Source organism: Lycorma delicatula, chromosome 1 (assembly GCF_047948215.1).
Source record: "Lycorma delicatula isolate Av1 chromosome 1, ASM4794821v1, whole genome shotgun sequence".
NCBI classification, from domain to species: domain Eukaryota; kingdom Metazoa; phylum Arthropoda; class Insecta; order Hemiptera; family Fulgoridae; genus Lycorma; species Lycorma delicatula.
In genome coordinates, this window is record NC_134455.1 from 22807457 (window position 1) to 22835408 (window position 27952).

Genomic DNA, 27952 nt, shown 5'->3' on the forward strand with positions numbered 1-27952 from the left:
CCCATAGGGGAAGACGCCCACCTTGTGACGATTCTGGTCTTCACACAAAGCCTGATTTTTTCAATTCACTTACGACATATATATATATATATAAAACATCAAGTACACAAAACAACATACTACCCAACATAAAATACAGTAAAATTAAGTTTTTGTAGGTATAAAGTACATTAAGCAGTAACTCTTTACAAAATTGCATTTAAAGTTAATTGTTCAAAAATCTAAGATAAGATTTCCTGCATACAATATCAGATATATTGACTGCATGCTAATAATTCCATAAGAATTTTGAACTGTACTAAAATTTGCCACAAATGCATAAATGAAAATTTCAATCAGTTTTCTTTAAATTTATGACAAATAAATATATGCACATGCAAAAAATGAATTGTGGTTAATTTTGTTTATTTTTTTATACATACATTTTATAAATAAAAGTATATAAAGTAATTAATGAGAGAGGAATACATAATTTCAATATTTTAAATAAATTACATTAGTTTTACAACTAACAAACAGAAAATCACTGACAAACAGATTTAATATGGATTAGTTTAATACAAGCATGATATCTGAATAAAACTTTCTAAAAATATCAGGAATGCCAAATCATTGGATGACAGGTGAATTAACATTCTGGCCTGTCGCAATTTCAACAGATGATTTGAGTCTCTTAATATCAACAGAATAACGAATCAATAATGTCAACATAACCTTTTTATCAGCAACTGTTTTCTCCTGCAAAAAAATTCAGAAAAAATTACATGTACTATTTGAAGAAAAAGATTTTTTCTCTGTAAAAAATTAATATTAAGTGCTTAAAGATAATTTTTTTTTAAACTTTTATATAAAAACAAAATTTAAACAGAAAACTCAGCTTATATTTTTTAATTTTTCTTGTTAGACACATTCTTCATGTAAATTTTTTTATTACTTCTATAAAGAATATATATATATATATATATATATATATATATATAAAATATACATTTTTGCATACTTACTAATTTCTTACAAACGGTTACACCATATTATTAAGCTGAAAAATTAAATCCCAATAATGATTTATATATTTACATAAATATATTTTTAATTCTATTAATATAAACCACCCAGCATAGAATATTGAGATAGCATATGTCTTATCTTAATTTTACCATTAAAGTACTTTTGCAGGATCCCGCATTTTCAGTCATGATTGGAATAATTTAGTTAGCATAATAAAATTAAAAATAAAAAAACTAAAAACTAGAAGTTTTTATAAGACTTCTCCGTCAAACACTCTGATGGTTTATCAAACTGAAGTTCTGTTGAATTTATATATGTAATATCTTGAAATATATTACTTTAATTTTGTCTTCTTTATTAACTTCTAATATTTCTAAATTTTTGTTATATCAGCAATAGAATGTTCATTGTTTATAAGATGGTCTGCCTATTAGAAAATGTAATTTATTATTTTTGTAATATCTATAATATTCAAGAAATCTATTTTTAAGGATCTAATTGTTTTCCCTATATAAATACAATCACATTCAATTTTTAATTTTATAAATTCCACACAGATTGTTTATTTTATTATTATTATTTTTTTTTTTAATAATTCTTTTTTGTAAGTTAATAATGTTTTCAATGATATTATTTATTACTGTATAGATATTTTATGTATATACTTTCACTCTTTTAGGTCTTATAATGCATTAGTTGTAAGGCAGCTATTTTGGTATTGTGTTTTGATAATTGTTTTTAATAAATATTATTAATTAAAGTAGTATCATATCCAATTTCAACTGTTAAATGTTTTATGATGTTTATTTATTTTTTTTTATTGAAGGTATTACATAAATTCATTAGTCATATAACTGGTGACAGACAAAACAAGACAGATATCAGATTTACTAAATTATTTTTATACTCAAAAATTTACCTGATTTTAATATTAAAAGATTGTTTGTATTTAATTATTCTCTAAATTGGTAAATTATGTTTATTAATAAACAAATAATTTTATGTAATCAAAGTTAAAATTAAATTTTACTCCCCAAAGAAAGCAACAAAACTGAGCCCCTAAAATTAAACGAAAAATGTATCCTACCCAAATAATCAAAAATGAAAATTACCAAAAAAAATAATCACGGATAAACTCAAAGATCTAGTCAACAACCTTAAACAAATCGCAGAAGAATTAGCTCCAATAAAATCCTGTAAAAAGCATCAATGGTGGAAAATGTGACAAAACAGTGAAGAAAAGACATCAAGCATGGCTACTTCACCAATGACAAAATCAGAAACATCCATCCAAATTCTAGTAAAAAAAAGAAAAGAAACAAGCTGAACCCTAAGGAGAATAAAAAGACACACTGAAGTTAACAGAAAGAGAATTCAATAACACAGTCGAGAGACTACTGCAAAACCTTCAAAAATCAGCTCCAAAAATATGAACGCCCAACACTGCTAATAAAGAATGAAAACGGTAAATTGGCCCACAATAAAGATCTGGAAATTCTAGCTAAATATTTTAACAAACTCCTAAATTCCAACAGAACTCCTAAATTTCAACACTAACACCACCTTCAACCTTGAAAACATCAACCTTCCCATAATAAAAGAAGTCTATCAAGCACTGGGTGAATTACAAAGTAGCAGGAGAAGATTAGGCTTTTGAAGAGATCTGGAAACATGCAGGAAGATCAGCAAAATTTGTATTTCATCAACAGCTTGTCAATATCTGGATCAAAGAAGCACTTCCAGAACACTGGACAACAGCCCTCATCTATCTGCTTCAAAAAAGAGGGGATAAAACAGACAATAACAATTACAGGTGAATCCACTCCTAGACACACATACAAAATTCTTTCAAGAATCATCCTCAACAGAATTGATTCACAACTCAAGAAAGAACTAGGAAAATACCAGGGACCCTGAGGAGCTGTCCAGAACACATCATGAGTCTCAAGCGAATAATGGATTACAACAGGAAAAGAAACAGACACAGTGATAACATCTGTACATTTCAAGAAAGCTTATGACTGCATCCACAGAGAATCCCTACTAAAAATTCTAAAACACCTCGGACTACATATCAAATTAATAAACATGATAAAACTGACCCTCACAAACACTAAATCAAAGTTAAAATTCAGAGGTAAGCTCTTGGAACCACTTGAGAACAAAACAGGACTGTGCCAAGGCAATGGGCTGTCACTGTAGCCGAAATATCCAGGAGTTTGATGCCTTCGATCACAGTTACTGCCTCTCGCGAAACAGTCCTGTAACCGCCGACAACCGCTAACAAAAGAAGACGCAGGGCTCGTAATAGAATGTCCCTATAACCTTGGTACTGCATACGATGAGCCCAGACGGGCGCAGCATACAACATAACGGCCTAACAGACTTCTTTGTAAAGAATACGCATGGTACGGAAATTCAACCCCCAATCGGGATGGACAACTCTACGGACGCCGAAGAAAATATCAATAGCCTTCTTCACCACAGACTACAAGTGCTCCTTGAAGAGAAGCTTCTCATCAAGGATAACACCCAGATACTTCTGAAGAGTGACATACCTAATTGGAAGGCCGTCCATCACAACTCGCGGGTGGCGAGTTGCGGCTAGCCGGCCCATCAAAAACATCATAGTGGTTTTCTCCACACTGAAAACAATCTTATGCTGAAGACTTCACATCCTGAGAATCTTACATGCCTGTGCCGCTCTGGGCTCGATCTCAGCACGCGAACCGCCCTTGACCAGCAGCAGCTCATCGTTGGCATAAGCCACGATGCAACAACCGCCAGGCAAACGCAGCCGCATGAGAGAATCAAACTCGACGATCCATACGAGTGGACCTAGAACACTGCCCTGTGGACATCCTTTAGACAGGGTCTTTCCTACTTGCAAACTGCCATCGGGAAGGACAACAGTTCTGTTGCTGAAGTAGCTCGAGAGAGTTCTAATCTCATCTCGCCTGTAACCACGTTTCTGTATCTGAAACAAGGCAGAGGGCCACCACAAGTTATTGAATGCCCCGGATATGTTCAAGAAGACACAGAGTACATATTTGCACTCATTGCCTGAAGCCAGATCCATGACCCTAAGAATCGCGTCCTCTGTGCTCTTGCCGGGTCTAAAGCCATACTGGTGGTCCATCAGCATGTAATTTGAAGTCAACCTACTATTGATGCGGAGGTAGAGAACCTTCTCGAAAACCTTTCCAACTACTGGCAAGAGCGTCAGAGGACGGTAAGAACTGACAGTGGGGTCCTTGTCGCCACTCTTGAATAACAGCTTCAAAATACCATGTTTCCAACATGCTGGGAAGTACCCAGCGAACAAACACCTATTGAAAACCCTAGTCAACGGGCCAAGAATCATAAGCAGGGTACAAACAAGGAGCTCCACCGTAATACCATCATATCCGAGGGCTTTATTCCTAGCCAGGCTACAAATTACTAGGCGGACTTCCGTCTCAGTAATTTCTGAAGACACAGTCAGTGTTGAAACCTACAACCTCCGCTTGAACTCGCCGATGATACGAGATCTCACCAACCTCGGTATCATAAGGGAGCAGATCGTCCATCAGATGAGAGAGGACACGATCTTTCTCAATTACAATGCCATCTTGGGTCGAGAGAGCCGACAGAAGACTGTCTTTTTTGCGCTTATGTCCAAGTACTCGATAAACACCCTATGGGTCTTTATTTCCCTGCTCTTGAACAAAAGAGCGCCAGGAATCGCTTTGAAGACCTAATTCTATGAAAATACTCGGTCCTCTTCTGACGATACTCCGCAAACAGGACTGCACGCCGGTCAGGATCACGCGCACGCTGTGCGGCTCTCTTGAGTTGGCCCACAGCCTGCTTTATCGCAGTCAAGTCCAGAGACCACCATCCAGCAACTCTCTCTCGACCTGTGCTCCGGGGGTAGAGAGTTCAGCGGCTTCAACCACCCCGCATCCTGGCCGCAAGAATGTTAGAAAACTTGGGCAATCCGCCCGCCTGTGTAGGAAGCGCCCTTGCTGAACAGGAGCGTCCGCCCTAAAGACATCGCGCAGCCCACCTATCCAATCAAAAACTATGAGGTGTTGATCGCTTTCAAAATCATAGACTACTGACCAGTTTAGAATCCTACCAGGCATATCCTTGCCAATGGTAACAACGATGTTGGTACCATGGAAGGCCCTTCGCAATCCAACTGCGCTGGCGAAAGTAGATAACTCGCCGGCTTGCGAATGGAACAGCCAAGGATAAACATTATGTTACCGAAGAGTGGAAGAAACAAGACAATTTAACTCCAAGTGGGAAAAATATTATTCATGAGCCCTTGAACACAAAAAAATATTTTATCCCCTCTCCGTATCAAGCTAGGACTAATGAAAAAATTTTTAAAAGCATTGAAGAAGGATAGTCCTGGATTTTTGTGCATCCAGCAGAAATTTCCAAATGTAAGTGAAGGAAAAATTAAAGAAGGAATCTTTGTTGGTCCTCTTAATAAGAAAGTTGATCAAAGATGATGTATTTAACTCAATGTTAAATAATGTAGAACGTGCAGCTTGGGCTTAATTTAAAGATGTTTGCAAAAAACAAAAATCCATCAATTACGACGATATTGTTAATCAACTTCATACTTCATACAGAACTATGGAATGTAATATGTCTTTGAAAATAGATTTCCTCCACTTACATCTGGATTTTTTTCTGGACAACCTCGGAGACATAAGTGACAAACACAGTGAATGTTTCCACCAAGACATTCCGGTGATGGAAAGCTGCTATAAAGGGAAATGAATACTAACATGCTAGACGAATACTGTTGGATTATTGATAAAAAATTAGGCATTTATAAAAGGAAAGCATCAGTAAAATCATTCTAACACAGGTATGACCAAGCAAAATTATAAATTCTACAGATTTTAACTATATTTTCCCTTAATTTCTTTTTAAACGTAATTCATTTAAAACTAAAGAGTGATAAAAAAATTGTATGTATACAAAAAAAACAATTCAAGAAATGGAATCACACATGGAGAAACATTAAAAAATTTTTTTTGATTATCGGGGTAATTTGTATGCTTCTGATCAAATATTTACAGTATAGACTGAATTAATGAGATGGAAATAACAAATACTGCTGCTGCACATTCAGTATTCTACAGTGATTTTAATAGAATTAAAAATAGTAACAGAATTTTTTTTTACCTTTTTTGCAATTTTTCAAAATTGATTGTGCATGATTAGCAGGCGTAATATGGTAGTATAGACATTCAAAATGAAAATTAGTATAGCATTAATGCTACACTTACCTGATAAGATCAAGTAATAGTGAAAATAAGAATGCTTTTGTCCTCATAACAGCATTCACATAAAAAATTTTTTTATTTTGAAAATTTTGTTATGCACCTTCTAACCTTTTGTTTACTTTCTTAGGATTAGTGTTTTTCAGTAGAAATCTGTACTGATTACTAAAACATTAAATGTTACACTTTTTGTCAGCTATTATTAGGCTACAGCACATTCCCATCCAATTTGATTAGGATATTTATCTACATTTTTATTGGCTGGGCTTGGTTCATGAAAAATGGCCTTTATCATCTTCCACTACAAAGACCTAAGAGTCTTAAACAAGGTTTTGCTTGTTTTGTGTAAAACAAACAGATAGTATGATGTATGCACATACAAACCCACAGGGTTGGTCTGGTGGTTAAACTTGTCATTGCAAATCAGCTGATCTCAAAGTCAAGAGTTCTAAGGTTCAAATCCTAGTAAAGGCAGTTTCTTTTATGCGGATTTGAATACTAGATCATGGATACCGGTGTTCTTTTTTGGTTGGGTTTCAATTAACCACACATCTCTCAGGAATGGTCGACCTGAGACTATACAAGACTACACTTCATTTACATTCAAACATATCATCCTCTGAAGTAATACCTTACGGTGGTTTCGAGGGCTAAACAAAAAAAAGAGACTTGTATGCACATATAGGAATACACTATACTATCTTGCTCACGATAACATTTTTCATAAAAAATTAATATAATATGTATTACTGAGTTTTTTTTTTTTTTTTTTTTTTTTAAGGGCGAAAAACGGTTGAAGGTTATCATCGCCCGGAAAATAAATAAATAGATAAATAAATAAATAAATAAAAATAATTTTAGGTTTTTAGATAAAATTAAAACTTAAAACTACTATATATTACTGAGTTACAACTGAGTTAAAACTACTGTATTACTGAGTTACTGAACTAAAAAATGCAAATAAATATTTCAACATAAACGATATATATATATATATATATATATATATGCTAAACCACAATACAATGCATGTATTAAGAAGCATTATTCTTGAGCTAAGTGGAAATTGGCCTTTTGATAAAAGTATTAAAAAGGCATTAATAAACTGTTTATAACTTTAATAATAATAAATTTATGAAAGTTGAAAAAATTGATTATGCAACTGAGACGGCACTCAATAAATTGAAGTTTATTAAGTGCCTTCTCAACTTGGAACAGTAAAAATAAGTCAGAAAGAGGGAGGAATAAGGACGAGCCACTGATTTTTTTGTTGATATATTTAATTTTGCTCACTATTATTCTGATGATCTCAGTTAGTAGGAAGTTGTAAAGTGTTGGAAGGAGGAAAAGGAGAGGAGGTAAATCTCAAAATCTAATCATTTTTATCAAAGAATGTTATCAGATCTTCTTTAGATTTAAAAAGAAATGTCATATAAAACAATTTGTATTTATTGTTTTATTAATAATGACATAATAACCACCAATACACACAAAGTTGCTTCTTATTTTTAAGTAAGGAATAATTTTATATTTTGTAATTAGTGAATGAAATTAAACAACAAAGTCAAAAAATTTGTTATTGCTTTTTAAATGCTATATTTACAGAGCTAATATCTCTCTTTAAATCTAGAAGTAGTGTTACTTACTAATGTTGTGTCAACACTGTTGCAAATTGAATAAAAAAACCAAAATTGCATCATTGTGTTATCACATCAGATCTTCTTATTACTTCCTTATCAGCATTCTCCCTATTTCAAGTATATCATCCTTAAACATGGGTTAATAACACTTAATTTATTAATTATATATACTGTATGGAAAGTTGATTGTCTTTTCCAAGTATTCATCTTGTATGCCTTTTGATTTTAATTCACAACATAGAATGAATTCATTAACAACTTCCATTATCAATTATGTGTAGTATTTGCAACTCTTGAAATCTTATACATTTATATTAAACATAATTGGTAGAAATTGAATGAAAATATTAAAAGTGTTATACTTTATGAAATAATAAACAAGTAATGCATGAAATATTCAAAAACTCATTTATTTTTAAAATAAATGGAATATTTGGAGCACCTTTTTAAATTTTAAAAGATGGTTCTAAAAACCACATTATAGTATATTTTTTCTACTACATTAAAAACTAGTTTAAGTAAAATAAAATATACCATTTTCTTTGTGAGCGATTCCCAATCAACACCTACTTCATTACTCAGAAAGTTCAGATTTTCATCTAATGTATTACACAATTCTGCCAAAATCTGAAGTAATTCAACAAACTCTCTGTAAACAATAACATGCAGTAACAAAAATTGATGTTATAGTACATTCATGACTAATTAATCGGTAATGACAATTTACTATGTTTTCAGTGGTGTAACTTGAACAATTAGAAACATTTTTATTATTAGAAAAACAAAGCGTAGTTGACAATGTAAGACAAAGACTGTACACTACAGTTTCAACAAGTAACATAAAATAACAGTCCCCATTATAAAGATAATTTTACTCTTACTTTTTTGGTTGATTAATTAACCACATCAGCTTCAAGCTTGTGCGTGGGAATAGGGAATGTAAATTTTGAAGTATATGAAATATATTACGAAAAAGCATATGACAAGTGGCATGAGCCACCTGTCATACATTTTTTTTGCCAGTCAGGTGTCTGACTGGCTTTAAAACTAGAACTTCCAGACAAATAGCTGAGACAATACCACAAAGTTATTTACTTACACTCTATACTCTATACTCAGAGGATTAAAAAAAAATATTAAAAAAATAGAGGATTACTCTATACTCAGAGGATTAAAAAAAAAGTTAAAACGGGAAATGACAGAAACATTTTGTGGTTTTATACATTTTATGATCACAGGAATTGAATAAAACATGTCACACAACTCTATCTACTTTAATTTACAGCCCAAGGATTTTAGTATGTCTTCATTTCACCGTTGGAGTAGAAATTAGGGAGAAGTATTCTGCTAGCCCTAACTCAAAAAACAGACATGCTTGACATGTATTATAAGAACCATTTCGCTTATAATGTCCCAAATCAGTTCCTGAAATGTTGCCTTGCAATTTTGAATCACTATATATAAACACAGATACAAACTAGGCATGTTTTTACTACCTTGTACGAAATAAAGAAAGTATTGTGATCATGAAAAATTTCAGTTTTCAGATTTTTATGGATATATCCATTTTGATATAATATGTTTACATCAAAAATTAATTTAAATGTCAGAAAAAGATTTTTGAAAGTATATATTTGGAGCGTCGCTTTATATGGAAGTGAAACTTGAACGATCGGAGTACCTGAGAAGAAAAATTTAAAAGCTTTTGGTATGGTGCTATAGGAGAATGTTAAAAATCAGATGAATGGATAAAGTGACAAATGAAGAAGTGTTGCAGTAAATAGATGAAGAAAGAAGCATTTGGAAAAATACAGTTAAAAGAAGAGACAGATTTATAAGCCATCTTATAAGGCATCCTGGAATAGTCACTTTAATATTAGAGGGTTAGATAGAAGGGAAAAATTGTGCAGGCAGGCAACGTTTAGAATATGTAAAACAAATTGTTAGGGATGTAGGATGTAGGGGGTATACCGAAATGAAATGACTAGCACTAGATAGGGAATCTTCGAGAGATGCATCAAACCAGTCAAATGACTGAAGACAAAAAAAAATCCACTTTGACCATTCCTCAATCCATTTTGATTAGTTTCGGCGTGATGTCTATACATACGTACATATTATCTCATATAACTCAAAAACGGTTCTGTAGGATGTTGAAATTTCGGATTTAGGACTGTTGTAATATCTAGATATACACCTCCCTTTTTAACTGCAATCAACTGAACCAAAAGTGTCCAAAAAAGCCCAAAATCCATTAACATTTGGATTTTGGACTTTTTCTTAACTGTAGTAATAAGACCTCATTGAGAGCTTTTCAACAATATATCATAAGTTTCATTGGTTCCAGAGTTATAACCAAATGAAATTTTAATGAAATATTTGGATCTTAAAAGGAATCTTATAAGAGAGGGGGGGGAGCACATCAGTTTGAATCAGACTTCATCTCCTTTTTTTTAACTTTTTTTTTTAATTTAAATATTTTGATAATTAATAACTACTAACCTCTGGTTGTAGAAACATTGTTATGACAAATAATAATTCAATAAAAATTTTAAAAAATATGAAAAATATCAGAATTATTAATGAAATAAAATTTTATGTACTTTTCAGTTTAAAAAATGTGTACATGTAATTTAACAGGCATACAAGGAAGTTATGTGATGCCCACATCAGACGTTTTTAAGTACCATTTAAAAAAAAAGATTCAAGCAAATTTTTTCTGAAAAAATTTATATTCAGTTGAAAACCTGATCTTAATCTACAATTCTACAAAATTTCCACTACATTAAGACAGTTGTCATATTGTGTGATCAGTTTCTGCATTCCAGCTTCATAGAAATCTATGCATGACATTAGAATATAACCAATGCTGAACAGCTGTGTTTTCATTGTAGTGCTGACTGCTGAGGGGCTGCTTTAAACGCAGGAACAAATGGTAGTCGCTGGGCACCAGCTCAGAACTATACGGTGGGTGATCAATTTGTTCCCACTCAAAAAGATGAGCTGCATTTGGCTGAGCATTTTCGTGAAGCAGCATGATTCCCAAATTGAGCATGGTATATCTTCTGCTTTAGATTGTGCAACGCAGGTTTAATCAAGGTCTCACAATATGTCTCAGCATTTATCGTTTCATTCCAAGCCAAAAAATCAACAAGCAATGGCCCCTGTCTATCCCAAAACAGAGTGCACATGATTTTCCAGACTGACATTGCTTCAACTAGTGTCTCCATTCTATGAACTGTTGTTTGATTCCATATAATGTGAGACACCCAAGTTTCAACACTTAATCAGCTTAAAAACACATTGCCTTCATTGCTATATCTAGTGAGAAAATTAAAAGCACTAGCTAAAAAAAAAGTTTGTTTTGGTGGAACTCAGTTAGCATATTTGGTACCCAGCATTAGCATAACTTCCAATAATTTAAACGTACCAACACAATTTCATAGAAAACACTTCATGAAACTAAAAAAATTTTCATTACATGATGATGAAATTGTAAACTGCCTATTCTCATGGACATTTCCATTAACTCTCTGCACCAGGTCATCAGTAATAACAGACAGTCACCCACTCCATGCCACATCATGTACATTTGTTCGACCCTCTTTAAATTACCTAACCCATTTTATTACCATTCCATCGAACATTGTTATCCCTGTACACTTCATAAATCGATCAATGAATTTAAACCACTTTCATATCTCTTGCATTTAAGAAATGAATTACAAGACATATTTTACAATTGGCGGCACTGTCTATAGTTACAGGCAACATGCAGAGGAAACTGTAAACAAAGATTAACAATCAAGTAATGGTGTCTGTAACAAGCCAGTAGGTGTTGCTACTCAGAGCACAAGTGTGAAACAGCTATAGCCGAACTGCAGCAGACATATATCAAAACGGTAGTAACTAAAAAAACATATCTTGTACATAAATACAATCTCAAAAATAAATGGGAATAATTTCTATTCCATAAGTGAAAATAAAGAATAGAATCGATATTACACTGGTCTGAAAAACTTTTTTTTATAAATTATGAGTAGTGAAAATTTTCACCATGATTCTGAAACAGGGGTTAGATTTATCTACACTGAAATTCTTAGAATACAAATTATAGGGTAAAATCTGTGGTTTTATATGTTTCTAACCTGAATTAAAAATGGGTCTTATTTAAATTTATTTCCAATCAGTTTCTTAGAAAGATGTAAATTGTGAACTTTCTGGAAGTGAACCAAATTTCCTTTAGAGTATTTGTTAAACTTAACCGCACAACAAACAGTACGATGGTAGATTTAACCAGAACTATGACTACGGATATTTTGAAAGTACTGAATCATGTTTTCTTAAACAACAACATCAACAACATATGATACTGCTCTTAATATACAATAGAAAATCAATATGAAAGAAAAGAACCAATAGTACAAAAACAATGAAATATCAAAGTTTCTCGGGAATTTGAAATCCTCCAGTTTGAAAACCTTTTCTTGATATTCAAAATGTGCAGCTAGAGCACTTTCAAAACTTATCTGCTAACAAATGTCAGCATATTAGATCAGAGATAGATTTTTGAGATATGTAACATAAACTACACCATAAATAATAATTTCACTTTTTATTTAAGGTTTTCATAATATTTTTTTAATTAGCGTATTATCCTTAATATTATTATTTATTTATTTTTTTTTAAGGACCTTTATCTTTGAAACACTTCTAGGTGAATTATTTACAATACCAAAAATAGTATTAACTAAATTTTTTAACAATTGTAAATTTTAATATTATGATTAGTTTGTAAATTTATTAATTAAAATAACACATAACCCATATAACATTAAAGAACAAGAAACAAACACTCCTTTGACTATATTGCAAAAGGGAGAAATAACGTAAAACATTATTTTAAATTTTGAATCCACAAACACTTTAGGAAGAAAAATTAACCAAATGCTCATTCAAAATTGACCATTAAACAACTCAGTTACATCAGCGTCACATTAAACAGAACAAAATTTTTTGGGTTTAAACATTCCTTTATGGGTGAACTGTGAACTCCTATATAATTTTTAACTTTACCTTTTAAATACTATGGTATAAATAACCATCACTTACTTTTACCATAAAATTTTATTAACAAAATTAAAAAAAAAAACCTGATTTCATTACCTATAACACAATATAGAAACAATCTGAAACTTAGAATAAATCTGATGTTTTCTATGAAATGAATGTATAGGTGTTCAACCAAAAAAGCACTACTTTCAGAGGTGATTCTAGAAACAAAAACAAGAAAAAAAAAGCAAAAACCATAGGAATGCTTTGTTTTTGAGTTGTGGTTTCCATAAGATTCTAGATTTCTGCTACATACTTATATGATGTATTATAAAATCGTTGGAATTTGTGTATTTGTGATTGGGTCAAATTTGTGTCTTTAATGATTTTCAAAAATGGATATATGTTAAGTGCCAAATCAAGATTGCAAGATATTATAAGAATGTAATTCTCTTCAACTGTTACTTGGCATTCTATTTGTTCAGGAAAAAATTATTGAGGTAGTCTCTGGCCAACCCACTGAGGGGTGGTCAATGTAAAACACAGGGCTTTTAATGGGTAGGAATAACATTTCATGATGTGAACTCCCTATTACACTTCTGACAAAGAAGAAATTCTCTAACATTCTGTTTTTTGTGATTCCACACAAACCATAAATTCCAGTTACACAAAGTTCTTTTATAATTACATCAGGATTTTCATTAGACAACTACACATAATTATGAAAGTTTACTAGAAAAATTAATTTGAAGCATGCTGCATCAAACTATATATGAACAAAAAAAATTCCTCACAAAATTCCAGTTTTCTGCAAAAATAATTTTCATAAAGTAATCTTGGCCAATAATATTTAAACTTCAGCTCCTTTAGAATCTTTCATAAACTTGTTCGGGTATGTCCAGCCTAATGGAAGCATTCTGACTGATATTTTTAATAATGTCTCCATAATACATTGTTTACAAAGCGCAACTAGTTTTAGGCCTACAGAGGCCATCTCCAGCACCACAGTATTTTCAAACTCCATGTTGTACATTGGAGGTTGCTACTGAAGAATTAGGAAAGCTTGCCTGGACAGCAGCAATATTCTTATTCTTTACACCAACACTGAAGTACAAAAACTTAATTTCTTTACCTAAATGGCATTATTCTCAAGGCAGACAGAAAAATAAACTGAACAATTGGATAATTATAGAAATTAAAACACCTGATTACTACCAAATAAACCAGAATTTCCTGCCCGTTACAGAATTTAAATCTGCTTGCTGATTTATTATTTCGTCAGTTTACCTGACTACTCCAATATGCATTAAGTGATTTAGAATGAATATGTATGTGACTGAAGTGGTGATTTTAGATGTCAGGATAAGTACAATTAAACCTTTCTAGTCTGGTCATTCAACATGAACTGATTTTATCAGTATAATGAAAATTACCATATAGATGACATTCAACAAAGTTGGAAACTGATGAATTTGTTACAATACATCAGTTTTAATATAAAAAATCTTAAGTTTTAAAGATTTATATTAAATCTTTAATATAAAAATGATCTGTTTTTTGCTATTAGAAAACTAAGAGAGAAAATGTTTTAGATAAAAAAGGTTGGCCAAAACATGTAAAGCAGAAAAAATATAACTTAGTTTTATAGTAACATACTTGGAAAAAAACCATTATTATAGAATAAATCCATATTTTGTGCCTATTGTATAATCTGAAATAACTAAAGCAACAGTTCATAAAAAAAGAATACATTTAAATGAAAAAAAAAGGAAATAACCAATAACAAAAAATAATGTGAGCATCTGCCTGGAATTCCTAATTACACACCCAACTAAACGCTCAAGCAAACTGCAGTGCAGTAACCATATTACATATAAACAGGGTATACAAAAAAAAGAATATCAGGATTTTAGTTACTTAACATCTCTTAACTTTGACTTATGCCAATGAATCACAAATAATTATGAAAGAGTAACTCTTACAGTTTTTCTCTAATGTGAAAACCTTTCATCACATGACACACATCCAATTGATAGGAAGAGCTAGTTCCATACTTTAACCAGTATGTCTGAAGTAATGGAAGTGATAGCTACTTCAATCCTGTGCTACAAATTAAGTGGATCTGTAGGTACCAGAGGCACGCACACATGTGTGTGCATGTGCATGTGTGTGTGCACACATGCACAACACACACACATACAAGCTCATTTATAAAATCCCAAAGGAAAAAATCATATGGGGTCAGATTAGGTGACGTCAGAGGCCACCGCAAACAAGCTCTGTCATCGGGTCCATGCTGATCGATCCAGCTATTGAGGAAAACATCATTCAAGCAATTCCTTACAGAGTTATGCTAGTGGAGGTACACCAACTTGATGCCAAATAAAATTGCCTGGTCCATCTTGCAGTTGAGGAAAGATCCATGTACGCAGCATATCCAAATAAGCAATTTCTGTTAAGTGGAAAAGAATGGCTCATAAAAATGCCATCAGCAAACTGCACAGAGAGTCCCTTTAACATTGTAATATTTTATAGGGATTTCCTGCCCCCCCCCCACACTATTGACATTATGTGTGGTTAACTTTTCCACTAAGTTTTAATGCTGACTCATCAATAAACACAATAAAATCAAAAAGTCATCACCTTCATGTTGTAACATTTGATTTCTGAAGCTGGCACGCACAGCATAGTCTTGTTAGGCTTGCAAGCCTGTAACAGTTGTAAGCAGTATGAATGCATATATAAGCATTTCCTTAAAACACAAAACACTCGCACACTCTCCTCACCGGCATTGCCAGTGTGCAGTAGGCCTTCCTAACGGATATTTTAGGACTATACAGGAAAGACTCCCTATCATGTTTCAATTCTTCAGACCCACCCACTTGCTCATCCCGCATTCTTCCCTTTACACAGACATCCAATCACTTCAAAGTGATTAAGCCATCAACAAATGTTATTGTCGCTGTAATTAAAACCTTAAGCTATAAATCAACACCTCATCCAAGAGATATTAAAACAAATTAAACGATTTTTTTTTGTAAACGTGGTGCATTGTGTGTTGTTACGCAGCAAAAGGAAAAAGTATAAGAAATAAACTTCTAGAAATCAATTAATGTAGCATAAAATATATTTTTCCACAACGTTACTTAACAATATATAATAATGTATATTATTTAGTGAACAGGGAAGTTTTTTCCTCTTTTTAATCAATGTCATTGTAATATCTTTGAAATACAAGATTCAGCAATCATGCTTATTATGACCCAATTTTCAAGATGATGTACCATCAGTGAAGATGTCAGATATTACTTTAACAAGGCCTATAAAGAAAAGATTTAATGACTTCAGAAGGTATAAAACCATCTAAAATCCTCCTGGATGTTCAAGCAATGTGATAAAGTTTTATGAATTGTGGCAATTTAAAAAAAGAAGTTTAAATAATTCATAAACATCCAAATGAGCATTACTGATAACCAAAGTGAGGATTAACTCCATTATTTAGTGAACAGGGAAGTTTTTTCCTCTTTTTAATCAATGTCATTGTAATATCTTTGAAATACAAGATTCAGCAATCATGCTTATTATGACCCAATTTTCAAGATGATGTACCATCAGTGAAGATGTCAGATATTACTTTAACAAGACCTATAAAGAAAAGATTTAATGACTTCAGAAGGTATAAAACCATCTAAAATCCTCCTGGATGTTCAAGCAATGTGATAAAGTTTTATGAATTGTGGCAATTTAAAAAAAGAAGTTTAAATAATTCATAAACATCCAAATGAGCATTACTGATAACCAAAGTGAGGATTAACTCCAACTCTAGGCTCTTGCACTGATTAAATTATTTAAGGCAGGAACTTCAAAAAGAATGAATAACTGAAAATTGTAATGTTAAGCATTGATACAGTTTATTCAATTAGTAAAACAAACTGATTTACAACTCAATAAAATAAACTGATTTACCATGTGTCATGTTCAAGGCAGGTTCTAAGAAACAATCATGAAACCAGATCTTGTTCTTTACCAACAATCATAAAACCAGATTGCCAACAAATCAATCAAGTCTAGGAAATTGAAAAAAAAAACTATTTATTTGATTGGGAGTTGAATTTTTTTAAAGAAAAAATAGAACTGAAAGTATCTGTTTTCCAGTGAGGAAAATATTCAAGGTTCAGCCAGACAACTCACTCCCTGCTGGTTAATATAATGCTAATGATCTTTTAGGATGCCACAGATCTAAATTTCTATGAATATTTTTGGAAGGTAGTGTGCTATTATGAATTTGTGCAACATACAAGGTGTGTGAGAAAAGTAATGAGATTGGTAACACTGTGAGCGATCTGGCAACGCTGTGTCTACTGGTCTGTGCTAGACCAGTTTGTTCATCCCTTCCACATACTCAGTACGAGTTTCAATTCCGTTCACCCAACTTATTATTTTTGACAGCACCATCAGTGAAGGTGTATTTTTGTTGTGTGTTATGAAAACAGAGCATCGGAATTTAGAGCAATGTTGTGCAATCAAGTTTTGTGTTAAACTTGGGGAATCTGTGAATGTGACCTTTGAAAAGTTGAAACAGGCCTATGAGGAACATTGCTTATCAAAAGCACAAGTTTTCCGTTGGCAAAAATCATTTTTGAAAGGCCGAGAACACATTGAAGATCAATCTTGCTCAGGAAGACCTTCAACTTCAAAATCTGATGAAAACGTTTAGCGTGTTTATTTATTCATAAATAATTTGTTCCTCCAGGACAAACTGTCAACCAAGTGTTTTTACAAAGGTGTCCTTGAAAGACTCAGGAAAAGAGTGATTTGTATGAGACCTGATATTGCAGACAAGTGAATGCTTCATCATGAGAATGCCCCGTGTCACATGGCCATTTCCATCACAAAAGTTTTGACCACAAAACGGATTCCTATGGTTCCTCAACTTCCCTATTCACCTGATTTGAGTCCTTGTGACTTTTCCTTTTCCCGAAATTGAAACATGTCTTAAAAGGACGTCATTTTGGAACTCTGGAGAACATTCAAAAGACTAAGACCAACTAGTTAAAAGCCCTACCAGTTGAAGCCTTCCAGCGCTGCTACCAGGAGTGGAAACGACTCAGCCGGTGTGTAGTTGCCCAAGGGAACTACTTTGAAGGTGATAATATTGTTGTTTGAAAAACATAAAAATTTGGTAAGTAAAAAGTCAGTCTCATTACTTTTCTCACACACCTCATATATAAGCTTGAAAAAATATTGAACTACTTCATTTTTTGCATTTACTTTTTTACCAACAATCTCTGCTTCATCAGAATTTGTTTTCCTCTTTTATGACATTTAATTAAAAATATAATTTAAGATTTTAAAATTACAGATATGTTTATCAGCTCAGTTACTGATATAAAATGAGTTATTTTGCTGATATTACAATCTGTTAGTAATGAAATTATTGTTTTTGATAATATAATCTGAATATATATTTTTAAATAAAAATCTAAATAATTTAAATTACATGTATCAAATATTTTCATGTCATTGTGCATGAACATTATACATGGAACACTGTATATTGTCATATTTTGCTTTTAAAATATCTATTCATTATAAAAATATACACTCAGAAAACAATGAATGTATATGATGATTCATTGGTCTAACAAAATAAAATAAAAATTTCTAATGAGGTGATTTTTGGATTAGCAATATATTATTCAGTTTTTACTGATAGATATTAGCATTAGATTTTACTAGTAATCAACACATCATACATAAATATCTAACTATCATCAGTATTTTCTATTGCTTGCTCTTCTGTAAACAGACTAGTGTTCTTTAAAATGATAAAAATGCAATACAAAGGAATTTATCTATTACAAACAAATATTGCCAATGTAATATTTAAGAGAAATTATTTATCACTTACTTCTGAACAGATCTGTCAATTGTCAAAGTTTTTTCATGATGTAACTGTAAGGAATAATCATCTAAATACTTAAAATTTTTATTTAAATAATTTAATTTAAATTCTAGTTTCTCTATGGTCTTTAATCCTGTAACTGCAAACAACAAAAATCAATGTTTGTAAATGTTACAAAAGAAATAAACAAATCAGAAGTAAAAATATATATTACTACATGTATCAGTAATTAAATCTTTTATATCAAGTTACTTTTGAAGATAAAGCAATATGAATTCCCAAGATCATACACTGATAATCCCAATTCACTAAGATAAAATATTTAATCTTAATCAGAAATAATTCAGGGCTAGTTGACAAGTTCAAATATTTCAGTTAATTTTATTTTATAAGATACTAGTTTTATTCATTACCTTAAAATTGTTACATCCCTTATTTCACCCAACTCAACTCTACGAGACATTTCCCAAGGGCGCAAAAATCTGAAGGGCACTTGGAACGTGAAGCAAACCTTTCTTATGACAAAAAATACAATATAAACAATACGTTTATTAAATGTTTTGTTCAAAGCTTAGACTTAAAAGGACCGTAGTAGGTACCCATTCAAGCAGGTTATTTTTTTTAATCAACATTATGTAATTCTTCCAAAAATAAAAACAAAAACTCATAAAACCATGTAATTTTAATTATAACTAAAGTTGGTTTAGTAATGCAACCTGGCAGACTATTTCGAAAAGCACTGCATTTTTGGATACGAAATTGTGAACTACAAAATTTATATCAGTGGTTTGGTGGTGTTGCAATATTCAAATTTCACAATTACAATCTTCATAAGAGGCAAGTCAAATTAATATAATTTTTTTTTATAAACTCTTGATAATAGTTTAAATTAATCATTTCATTTACAAATGTGTGCATATTTGGGATCTGCTATGTTATCATAACATGAAAATATTAATAAATTAGAGCAGTAAACTGAAACCTATTATATACACATAAAATAAAATATATGAAATGAATTGACTGAGTACATGAGTTGATTCAATGATATGACTATAAAGTATACTACCAAGCTGTACTTACTAAAAACCTTACCTTATTAAAAGGCACTTTCTAATTACAAGAATTTATAATTGGTTTTTAAAACATTACAACTATAATGCATAACTATTTCACAAAAAAAAATATGATGTGACACTGAAATTCATCAAAAGTATTAGTTGAACTTCTTTTATACACATTCTTACTTACATACATACACACATGCACGTGCACATATACTTAAATTATTATCAAGAAACACCAATTCTGATGGTCAGTTATTTTTAAATAGATTTTTACTTTTTGAAATATAATGCTTTGTTTTTTTTTGGGGGAGGGGGATTTAAAAGTACAATCAGTAGAACTGGAATATTATTCTATAACCTCCTTGTTCTGAACAGGTACATATCATTTATATGCACCCACTAGTCTAATATTTCTTATTTGTGACAATTCCTTAAATTAATATCAATGTAATCTTTTCCAAAATCCAAATTTTATGCCACCACCAATTTGTATACAAGCATCATACCAACATTTCATTTATATCATTTTTCTTGTCTTAAAAGTCTTACCTTTGTCTTACCTTTAAAATGATGTAGCAACAAACAGTGCTACCATTTAAAATATTTGTGTTACAACCACTGGGGCATCCCTCCCCCTGCAAGACGGAACTGAAATTCTATTTATCAAAAGATAAAGCAGTTGACTGATACCTTATCCTGAAAGTCTGGAATTCTGTCTCCTTTTTATAGCCTCTGGGACCACCATTAGACATTGCTTCAGAGGATGAGATGAAATGACAATTCTGTAGTGTGTGAAGATGCCAAGCCTGAGTGGGATTCGAACCAGGGGTCTCCGGATGAAAGATCAAGATGCTACCCCCATGCCATAGAGGCCAGCACAGTATTTCAACTCAAATAGTTTTAAAGTTGTTGAGGAGTTTCCATACTTTTGACTCACTCTGTATATACAGAATGTATCACAAAGTTCTCCTAGCATTTTTATAGCCTATTCTACTCATTAAAATAATAGAAAAAGTTCATGTAAAAATACATCCTAAAATGCTTTGTCTGTGAGTTACAGCTAGTGAAAGATTTCGCTCAGATTTCAACTACTCTAGTGAAATGAGGTCGTACTGAAATTTTTACGACATTAATTAAGGGGCAGAATTAGTGATTTCTTATGGTCTTTGACCTGAAAAAAATTGAATAAAATAGTTCTCAGAAAAGTATTTGCAGTAGTTTTTGTGAAACTGATGTGAAACCCAATAAATTGGGTTAAAAACCCCTGCTTTTTATGTCTAATGTATAATACCTTTGTTAAATGAGTAATAAATACATAAAACTTGTAGAGAATTTAATTCTGAACAAAATGGTGTAAAATATGTTGAATAAAATAAAGAAAAGTTAGAAAAATTCAAATTTTATTTATAAAATACTAAATTTAATTTTAAAAAGTCACATTTGTCAGAAAAGGTCTTATTTATTGTAAACAAAAATCAAATTCTTTTTTGGTGATGGGAAAAACTTCTAAACACAATATACATACCAGTTTATAATAAATGTCCAAAAATGAACCTGCCATTTTGGACAGTATTTTGAAGGAGACTGACATTTTCAAGATGTTAACTTAAATGAAAAATTTTAAATAAATAATTCTCCATTTTTTTGGGTACCCCCTTGTGTATATAAAGTGAGTCTTTTTTTATTCAAATATAAACAGAGATAACATTTGCTCATCAAAACTAGTATAATAGAGAACTTACATATATAGTGTATTACATATATATATATATATATATATAGAACTTACATGGTGTAATAATTCTCTTTTGTATCATATTTATTTTCTTTGTTTAATTTGTAAAGTATTTCACATAAAACCTTGTAAGACTGAAAATATGATTTTAATTTTAGATTTTAAAAAATGAGCATTTACATTATAGTGTCTTGTTAGATTTAAAAGTAAAGTAGTAACTTGTAAAATGGATAATTTTTTATTAACTTATTTCACTTTCTGTTTTTCAAAATCTTCAAACACCCACTTAACTAAATTTTCTGCATCTTACTCAGCAGAGTCTCTAGTAGCAGTCTAAACTTCATGAGGAATATGTCTTTAAGGCCTTTACAAGAGTAATTTCCATTATTCTGAACGTGAGCAGTTCATTATTTTTAATAATCTTGATATCAAATTTTGTCATATGCTGTTTAATGGATTTAATAAGCAATGAGTAATAAAAAAATATGTACAGTGCAAAAATAGTGAACTATCAAGTTGCTGACAGCTATTTCATTTATAATATATTTAAGAAATGTAGATAATGAAAAATTTTGAATTTTAAATTTTGAAGGATGTTTGAATTAAACCTGAAACAGAGCCAATAAATGTTCACTTAAATATTGGCACAGCATCAAAGCAAACTGAGGATACACAAAACAAATTGAAATTGTAACAAACGCTCTAAAGTTCACAATTTGTAAGAACTATATCCTCCTGCTTTCTGGGGTGCGAAAGTTGCTTCACGTACTATTTCTTACTATTCGAAACTAATTAAGAATCAACCAAGCCTTTGTTAATTAAAAGGTCTATCCAGAGTTTGGGTAAAGGGTATTTTACTATGTAACTAATTCACAAACTAACCAATTAATGACTGTAATCTTTCCTTTGCTTTCATGTTTTCATTTAAATTAAATTTATTTTTTAAGTCACAATAGTGAGTCATTTTTTTATGGAAATTTTCAACAACTGGATACTTCTCATTTGTTTCATCTCCATTTTCATTTCCGATTACCTGAAACTAATTACAAAATTTACATCTAATAATATGTAAATAGAAAAATACATTATTACTAAATGTTAACAAAACTATTTATAAGCCACACTATATAAATGTTACTCTAATGTTAGTATTTTCAAATATTTATTTAGGTTAAATAATAATACTATGAATATTTTTTTTGAGTAGTACAGTTATAAAATTGTATTGGAAAACTACATTTCCAGGTAACTGCTGAACAAAACATGGGAAATGACATATTCCTTAATCAGGAAATCTGTTACCAAATACTAAATTACAAATTGTGCTCTATTTAATATGTTGTTTATGATATATTTAGTGGGTTTATAAGTTTAAATCTAGTAAGACAATTACAGCATTCAGATGACAAAACATGTAACACTAATACAAATAAGACTAATTGAAATATTTTAATAAATTTTTGGGATCTGGTAAGCCTAATGAATTAATATAACACACTACATAACAAAACATTTTTATTTCACAAAGCAAATCATTACATGTGAAATACATTACAATATACAAATAATTCAATTAATAAATGTTATTACATTCTGTTCACTGCATATGTTTTTTATGTTACCTATAGCCAATGGTACATTGCAGCCATCAAAGAAAAACATTTCTGCATTAAAAAATTAGAATAAAAAGTAAATTATCAAAATAAAACAGAATAGACCCACAAAACAAGTCATTAATATCATTTTAAAGCCGCAGCTTAACTATTAAATTCCTCATAATCATAACACTATAGATTTCAGTCTGGTGAATGATGAAATAATTAGGTCTAAAGTAAAGAATCATCATCAATTAGTACAAGTCACTAAATGCATAGTGATAATCAACTACCTCTAGTATTTATTAACACTGAAATTATTTTTAGTGCATTAGAATTAAATAAAAGTCACTCAAAAGTGAGCCTGAAATGGATCAGTCTCAAAAAGATATTTAATAATATTAGTTTTAATAATTTCATTTACAAATAAGTACATTTATTTAAGTACAAAGAAAAACAATGTCCCAGTTCGCACTTCAACTCCATATTTTTAAATAATTTCAATAATTTATTTGTATAGCAGCAACATGTTGACCCCAAATAAAATTTCTAGGATGGATGATAATGAATTCCACCTAGTAAATTTAACGTACATGTCACTTTAAGGCAAACTCATTCTTTTTATTTTCAAGGTGAGCTTCTATGTTTGATAATTCTTTAAATCTGGTAAGAATAACCATATTTTTCTGCAAGAACTCATAATCATTTATTTTTTTATAACCTAGATATTTGTTTCATTTAGAAGAATTTACTTTTATTAAAATGGAAAGATATTATTAAGTGATTGCCAAGTAGTTTAAGATTAATAACTAAGTAGTTAAAAATTAATAATTAAGTAGTTTAAATAAATTCAACTTAATTAAGGCATAATAGTTGGGAGGGACAAACAGCAGGTATGAAGGGTTTAAATGTAGAGAAAAGAACTTATGTGGTGACATGTTAGTAAGCAACTTTGTTTTTTAGAAGGTGGTTTGTAGTTATACCAGTTCAAATCAATGAGAAAGTATTAAAACAAATAAATAAAAGTGTGGCACTTACCAAAATATTGTATTAATTTACAGATGTTTTTGGTACATATTGTTTTCTTAAACCTATTAGTTTGATTTATTCTTTTAAGGTACTGTATTTAAATTCATGAATTTTTAATGGAAAGCTGTGAAAGAAATTTTTAATCAGATGAAAAATATACTGCAATAATCTAGTGAAAGACCCTCCAAAATAGCGAGTCAACAACTACGTATTAAAATTAGAATGTTACTGACATTTGGGCTGGTGAACTAAAATAACTATGCATTTCTAATACCTTTAACAGCACAATTTTTAAGTGTTAATAGATTAAAATATTTGAATAGTAATATCTGCTGCTGCCATCATGATTACACTATTACAAAATCTTAACAATATGTAATATGTTACAGAAATGTATATAATTATAAATTGATTATATTTTTGAAACTACAAGCAAATTTCTCATAACCTACAATTCTTTAAATGCAACTTTGAACTTGATTTTAAAAATATCCATAATACCATTATAAAGAGCTTATGATTAGTAAACAATTATGATTAATAAAAAATCACTACAAATAAAACTCGCGAAGGAACACATATTGAAATTGTCATATTTTTAGGTTAAGTTTCATAACGAAAACGTACTCACTTCATGGTCTAACAATATGTTACTGCAAGGGCTGCGTTCACCCTCAGAGATGTTACTCCACAAGTTTTCTGCCAATTCATTATACTTATCTAAACTAATTTCACTCATTCTCATTTAGTCTTATGAAACAAAAACTAAATACAATATTATTAAACGAGTATCCCGCTCGCGCGTAACACAACCATCCGCAGCCTCAATGCCATCTAGATAGTTAACAAAGTTATTAAATATACGGCCATGCAAACGTACTCATAAGAAATATTCTACATTATATAACTCACGTCAAATTTACTGAATTTGTTATTCCAAGAAAACTTCTTATTTCACCATACATTCAACTTCTGCAAATTAAAGTATATTCATTTTCAACTATTTGTATATTTAGAATATTTCAGTTCGCACTAATATAATAGAAAAAAACTTTTTCTGACACGTTTCATTTTACTTTTTTTTATTAATAAGTCATATGAAAACTACTAAAAACGATAGAAACTTGTTTATCCTATGATAAATTTAATGTATTTTTTAATCGCGACATTTTCTGTTATGTTTCATTACAGTTTTATTTGATTCAACTTACTGAATTGATTTTATAATCATTGTATACTAGAAAAATTGTATTTTTCGAGTATAAACGAAACGATTATTGTACCAAATTAGTGTAACTGGGTTACATTAATTTCGTTCATTTTGAATATATGCCATTTTCTACCACTGCACGCTGGTATTGCATATTCTATTTAGCTAAGACTGCCACAAGAAGTGCTGTAATTGCTCAAAAAAATTAAAAACAGCTTCTTATATCGTGCTGTAATAAGTATTACCAAATAAATATCGCAAATGATTTTTTTTTGCGGGGGAAAACAACGAAGAACTGTTGTGAACATCCGGGAGCAATGCTTCTACGAAAACAAACTAGTTTAATAATTAACGTTAAGTATCACAGATATATAATCTAAATAACATAAAAATAAAAATTTACAATCAAACCACACAATATCACGCAAAGTAGTAAAATTCCAAAACACATGTTACAATAATTATTAAATATTCGAATACTGACGTACGATCTTAAAAAAACAAGATATTCGATAACTTCGTCATATTGTTCAGTAAAATATTATGGATGTAAATTAGGGGCCCTTAATTTAAATTTATAACGGAATGCTGTACAGCCCTTTCTTTTTCCTGTTTAGTCTCACAACTTCAGAGGATGAATGAAGTTATGTATGAGCGTAAATGAAGTGTAATGTTGTACAGTCTCAGTTCGTCCATTCCTGAGATGTGTGGTTAATTGAAACCCAACCACCAAAGAACACCGGTATTCAAGATCTAATATTCAAATCCGGTTAAAAATAACTGCCTTTACTAGGACTTAATAAACACAGTCCACAAGGATGTGGTGTAACAATATTTGGCAATCGCAGCGATTACAAACTGGTGCATCGGTTGAGTCATAAAAAAAAAAGAAGAAAGTTATCAACCCTTGTTTTAAGGATGTATTCTCAAAGATGAGATTTTTCCAAATATTTTGGAAAATGCATTTAAGCCCTTCCGTCAGTAAAGATCCTATTTTAGGCACTTTAACCTGATCAGCAAAGGTTAAAAAAGTAGTAAAGCATTTGGAAAGAAAATTTAAAGATTTCTACCATTCTCATAAGTAAGCACTGATGAAGAGATTTTAAAGGTGGTGTTACTTTTAAAATCTAGATAAAGATAAACCTATAAAATGGGGGTCAAAATGTTTGTCGTTTGTGATGCTATATGTGGATATGACGGTGAATTACAACAAGGATTGTTTTGGCATTAGTAATAGACTTGATCAAAGTTACGGAAATGTCACAGGTTTCCATGTGTTCCCAGATAGGTACTATACCAATGTAGAACTGGCCAAAGAATTGTATGTAATTAATGTCCATTTAACTGGCACAATCAACAGATGAAGAAAAGGGCTTCCAAACTAAATTAAAATAAAACCAAAATTGATTAAAGGCTAAGTTCTTGCCCTGAGGAAAGATAAAAAAGATAATGATCCTTACTATATTAATGTGCTAGAATGGAATGACAAGTTACTATGTTAACAACCATATATGATGCTTGAGGAAGTTGAAAGAATAAAGAAAGGGGGAGAGATAGAAACTATTAAAAAACCATCAGTAGTATGTCGCTACAATAAATACATGGTAGTAATTGATCTTGCAGACCATTATATTGCTCATTCACAAGAAAAACAGTTAAATGGTGACGTAAAATACTCTTTTGGTTATTAGAAGTTTCACTAGTAAATGCCTTCATACTTTACAATACAACTAGAGAACCTGGGTATAATGAGGAAAAATTAAGACAGTTTCATAAAAACGTGATAAAATCATTGGTTGGCGATTTCAGGAACACTAAAAAGCAAAGCAGGCCCTCAAATAGTGATGATAACAAAAGGTTAAATGGAAAACTTAATGTGCCAGGAGATTTTTGGATGTCAGAAAATCCAAAGACTTTGCCATTTGCAGCAACAGGGCTATTGGGGGAGAGAGAAAATGCACAATATTGTATTGAAAACAACTTGGACTACATCCAGGTGACTGTTTTATTAGGTAACACACCTAAAAAATTAAAAAAGTAAAATCACATTATTTCAATATTTTAATTTCAGCTATATAAAATTAAAACATTGTATATTTGTTTTAAATTTATATTGCTTGTTTGTATATTTTTAAACGTAATTTTTTATTTGTATACCTGATTTTATTATTCATATTTTGAATATTATAATTTAGTAATTTTGTTAAACCACCTAGAACATTAAAAAGTTCTAAATACCTTAGTAACAGGCATTCAGTAGGGGTGGGCTGATAATTTGTATTTAATGTTACTACATAATTCGATTTCTCTATTTTTATTCTTACTAAAAATTTTGTATGTTTCATTAGCCAAAAAGGTTGTGCATTTGTTTTAAATTTATATTACTTGTATGTATATTAAGTAAATTTCATAAGAAAGCTACCTAT

General features: G+C 30.8%; 1 protein-coding gene across 1 annotated transcript; it reads right to left on the minus strand.

Moving 5' to 3' along the window:
• Nucleotides 1–523: 523 nt before the first annotated feature.
• Nucleotides 524–25165, minus strand: LOC142331203 (uncharacterized). Its single transcript, XM_075376975.1, has 5 exons — nt 24948–25165; nt 22575–22731; nt 18897–19029; nt 8468–8582; nt 524–738 (listed from the first exon to the last, which is right to left on the minus strand). The coding sequence occupies exons 1-5, from the start codon at nt 25059–25061 to the stop codon at nt 610–612; spliced, it is 648 nt and encodes a 215-aa protein (XP_075233090.1). The 5' UTR covers nt 25062–25165; the 3' UTR covers nt 524–609.
• Between the last annotated feature and the right edge of the window lie 2787 nt (nt 25166–27952).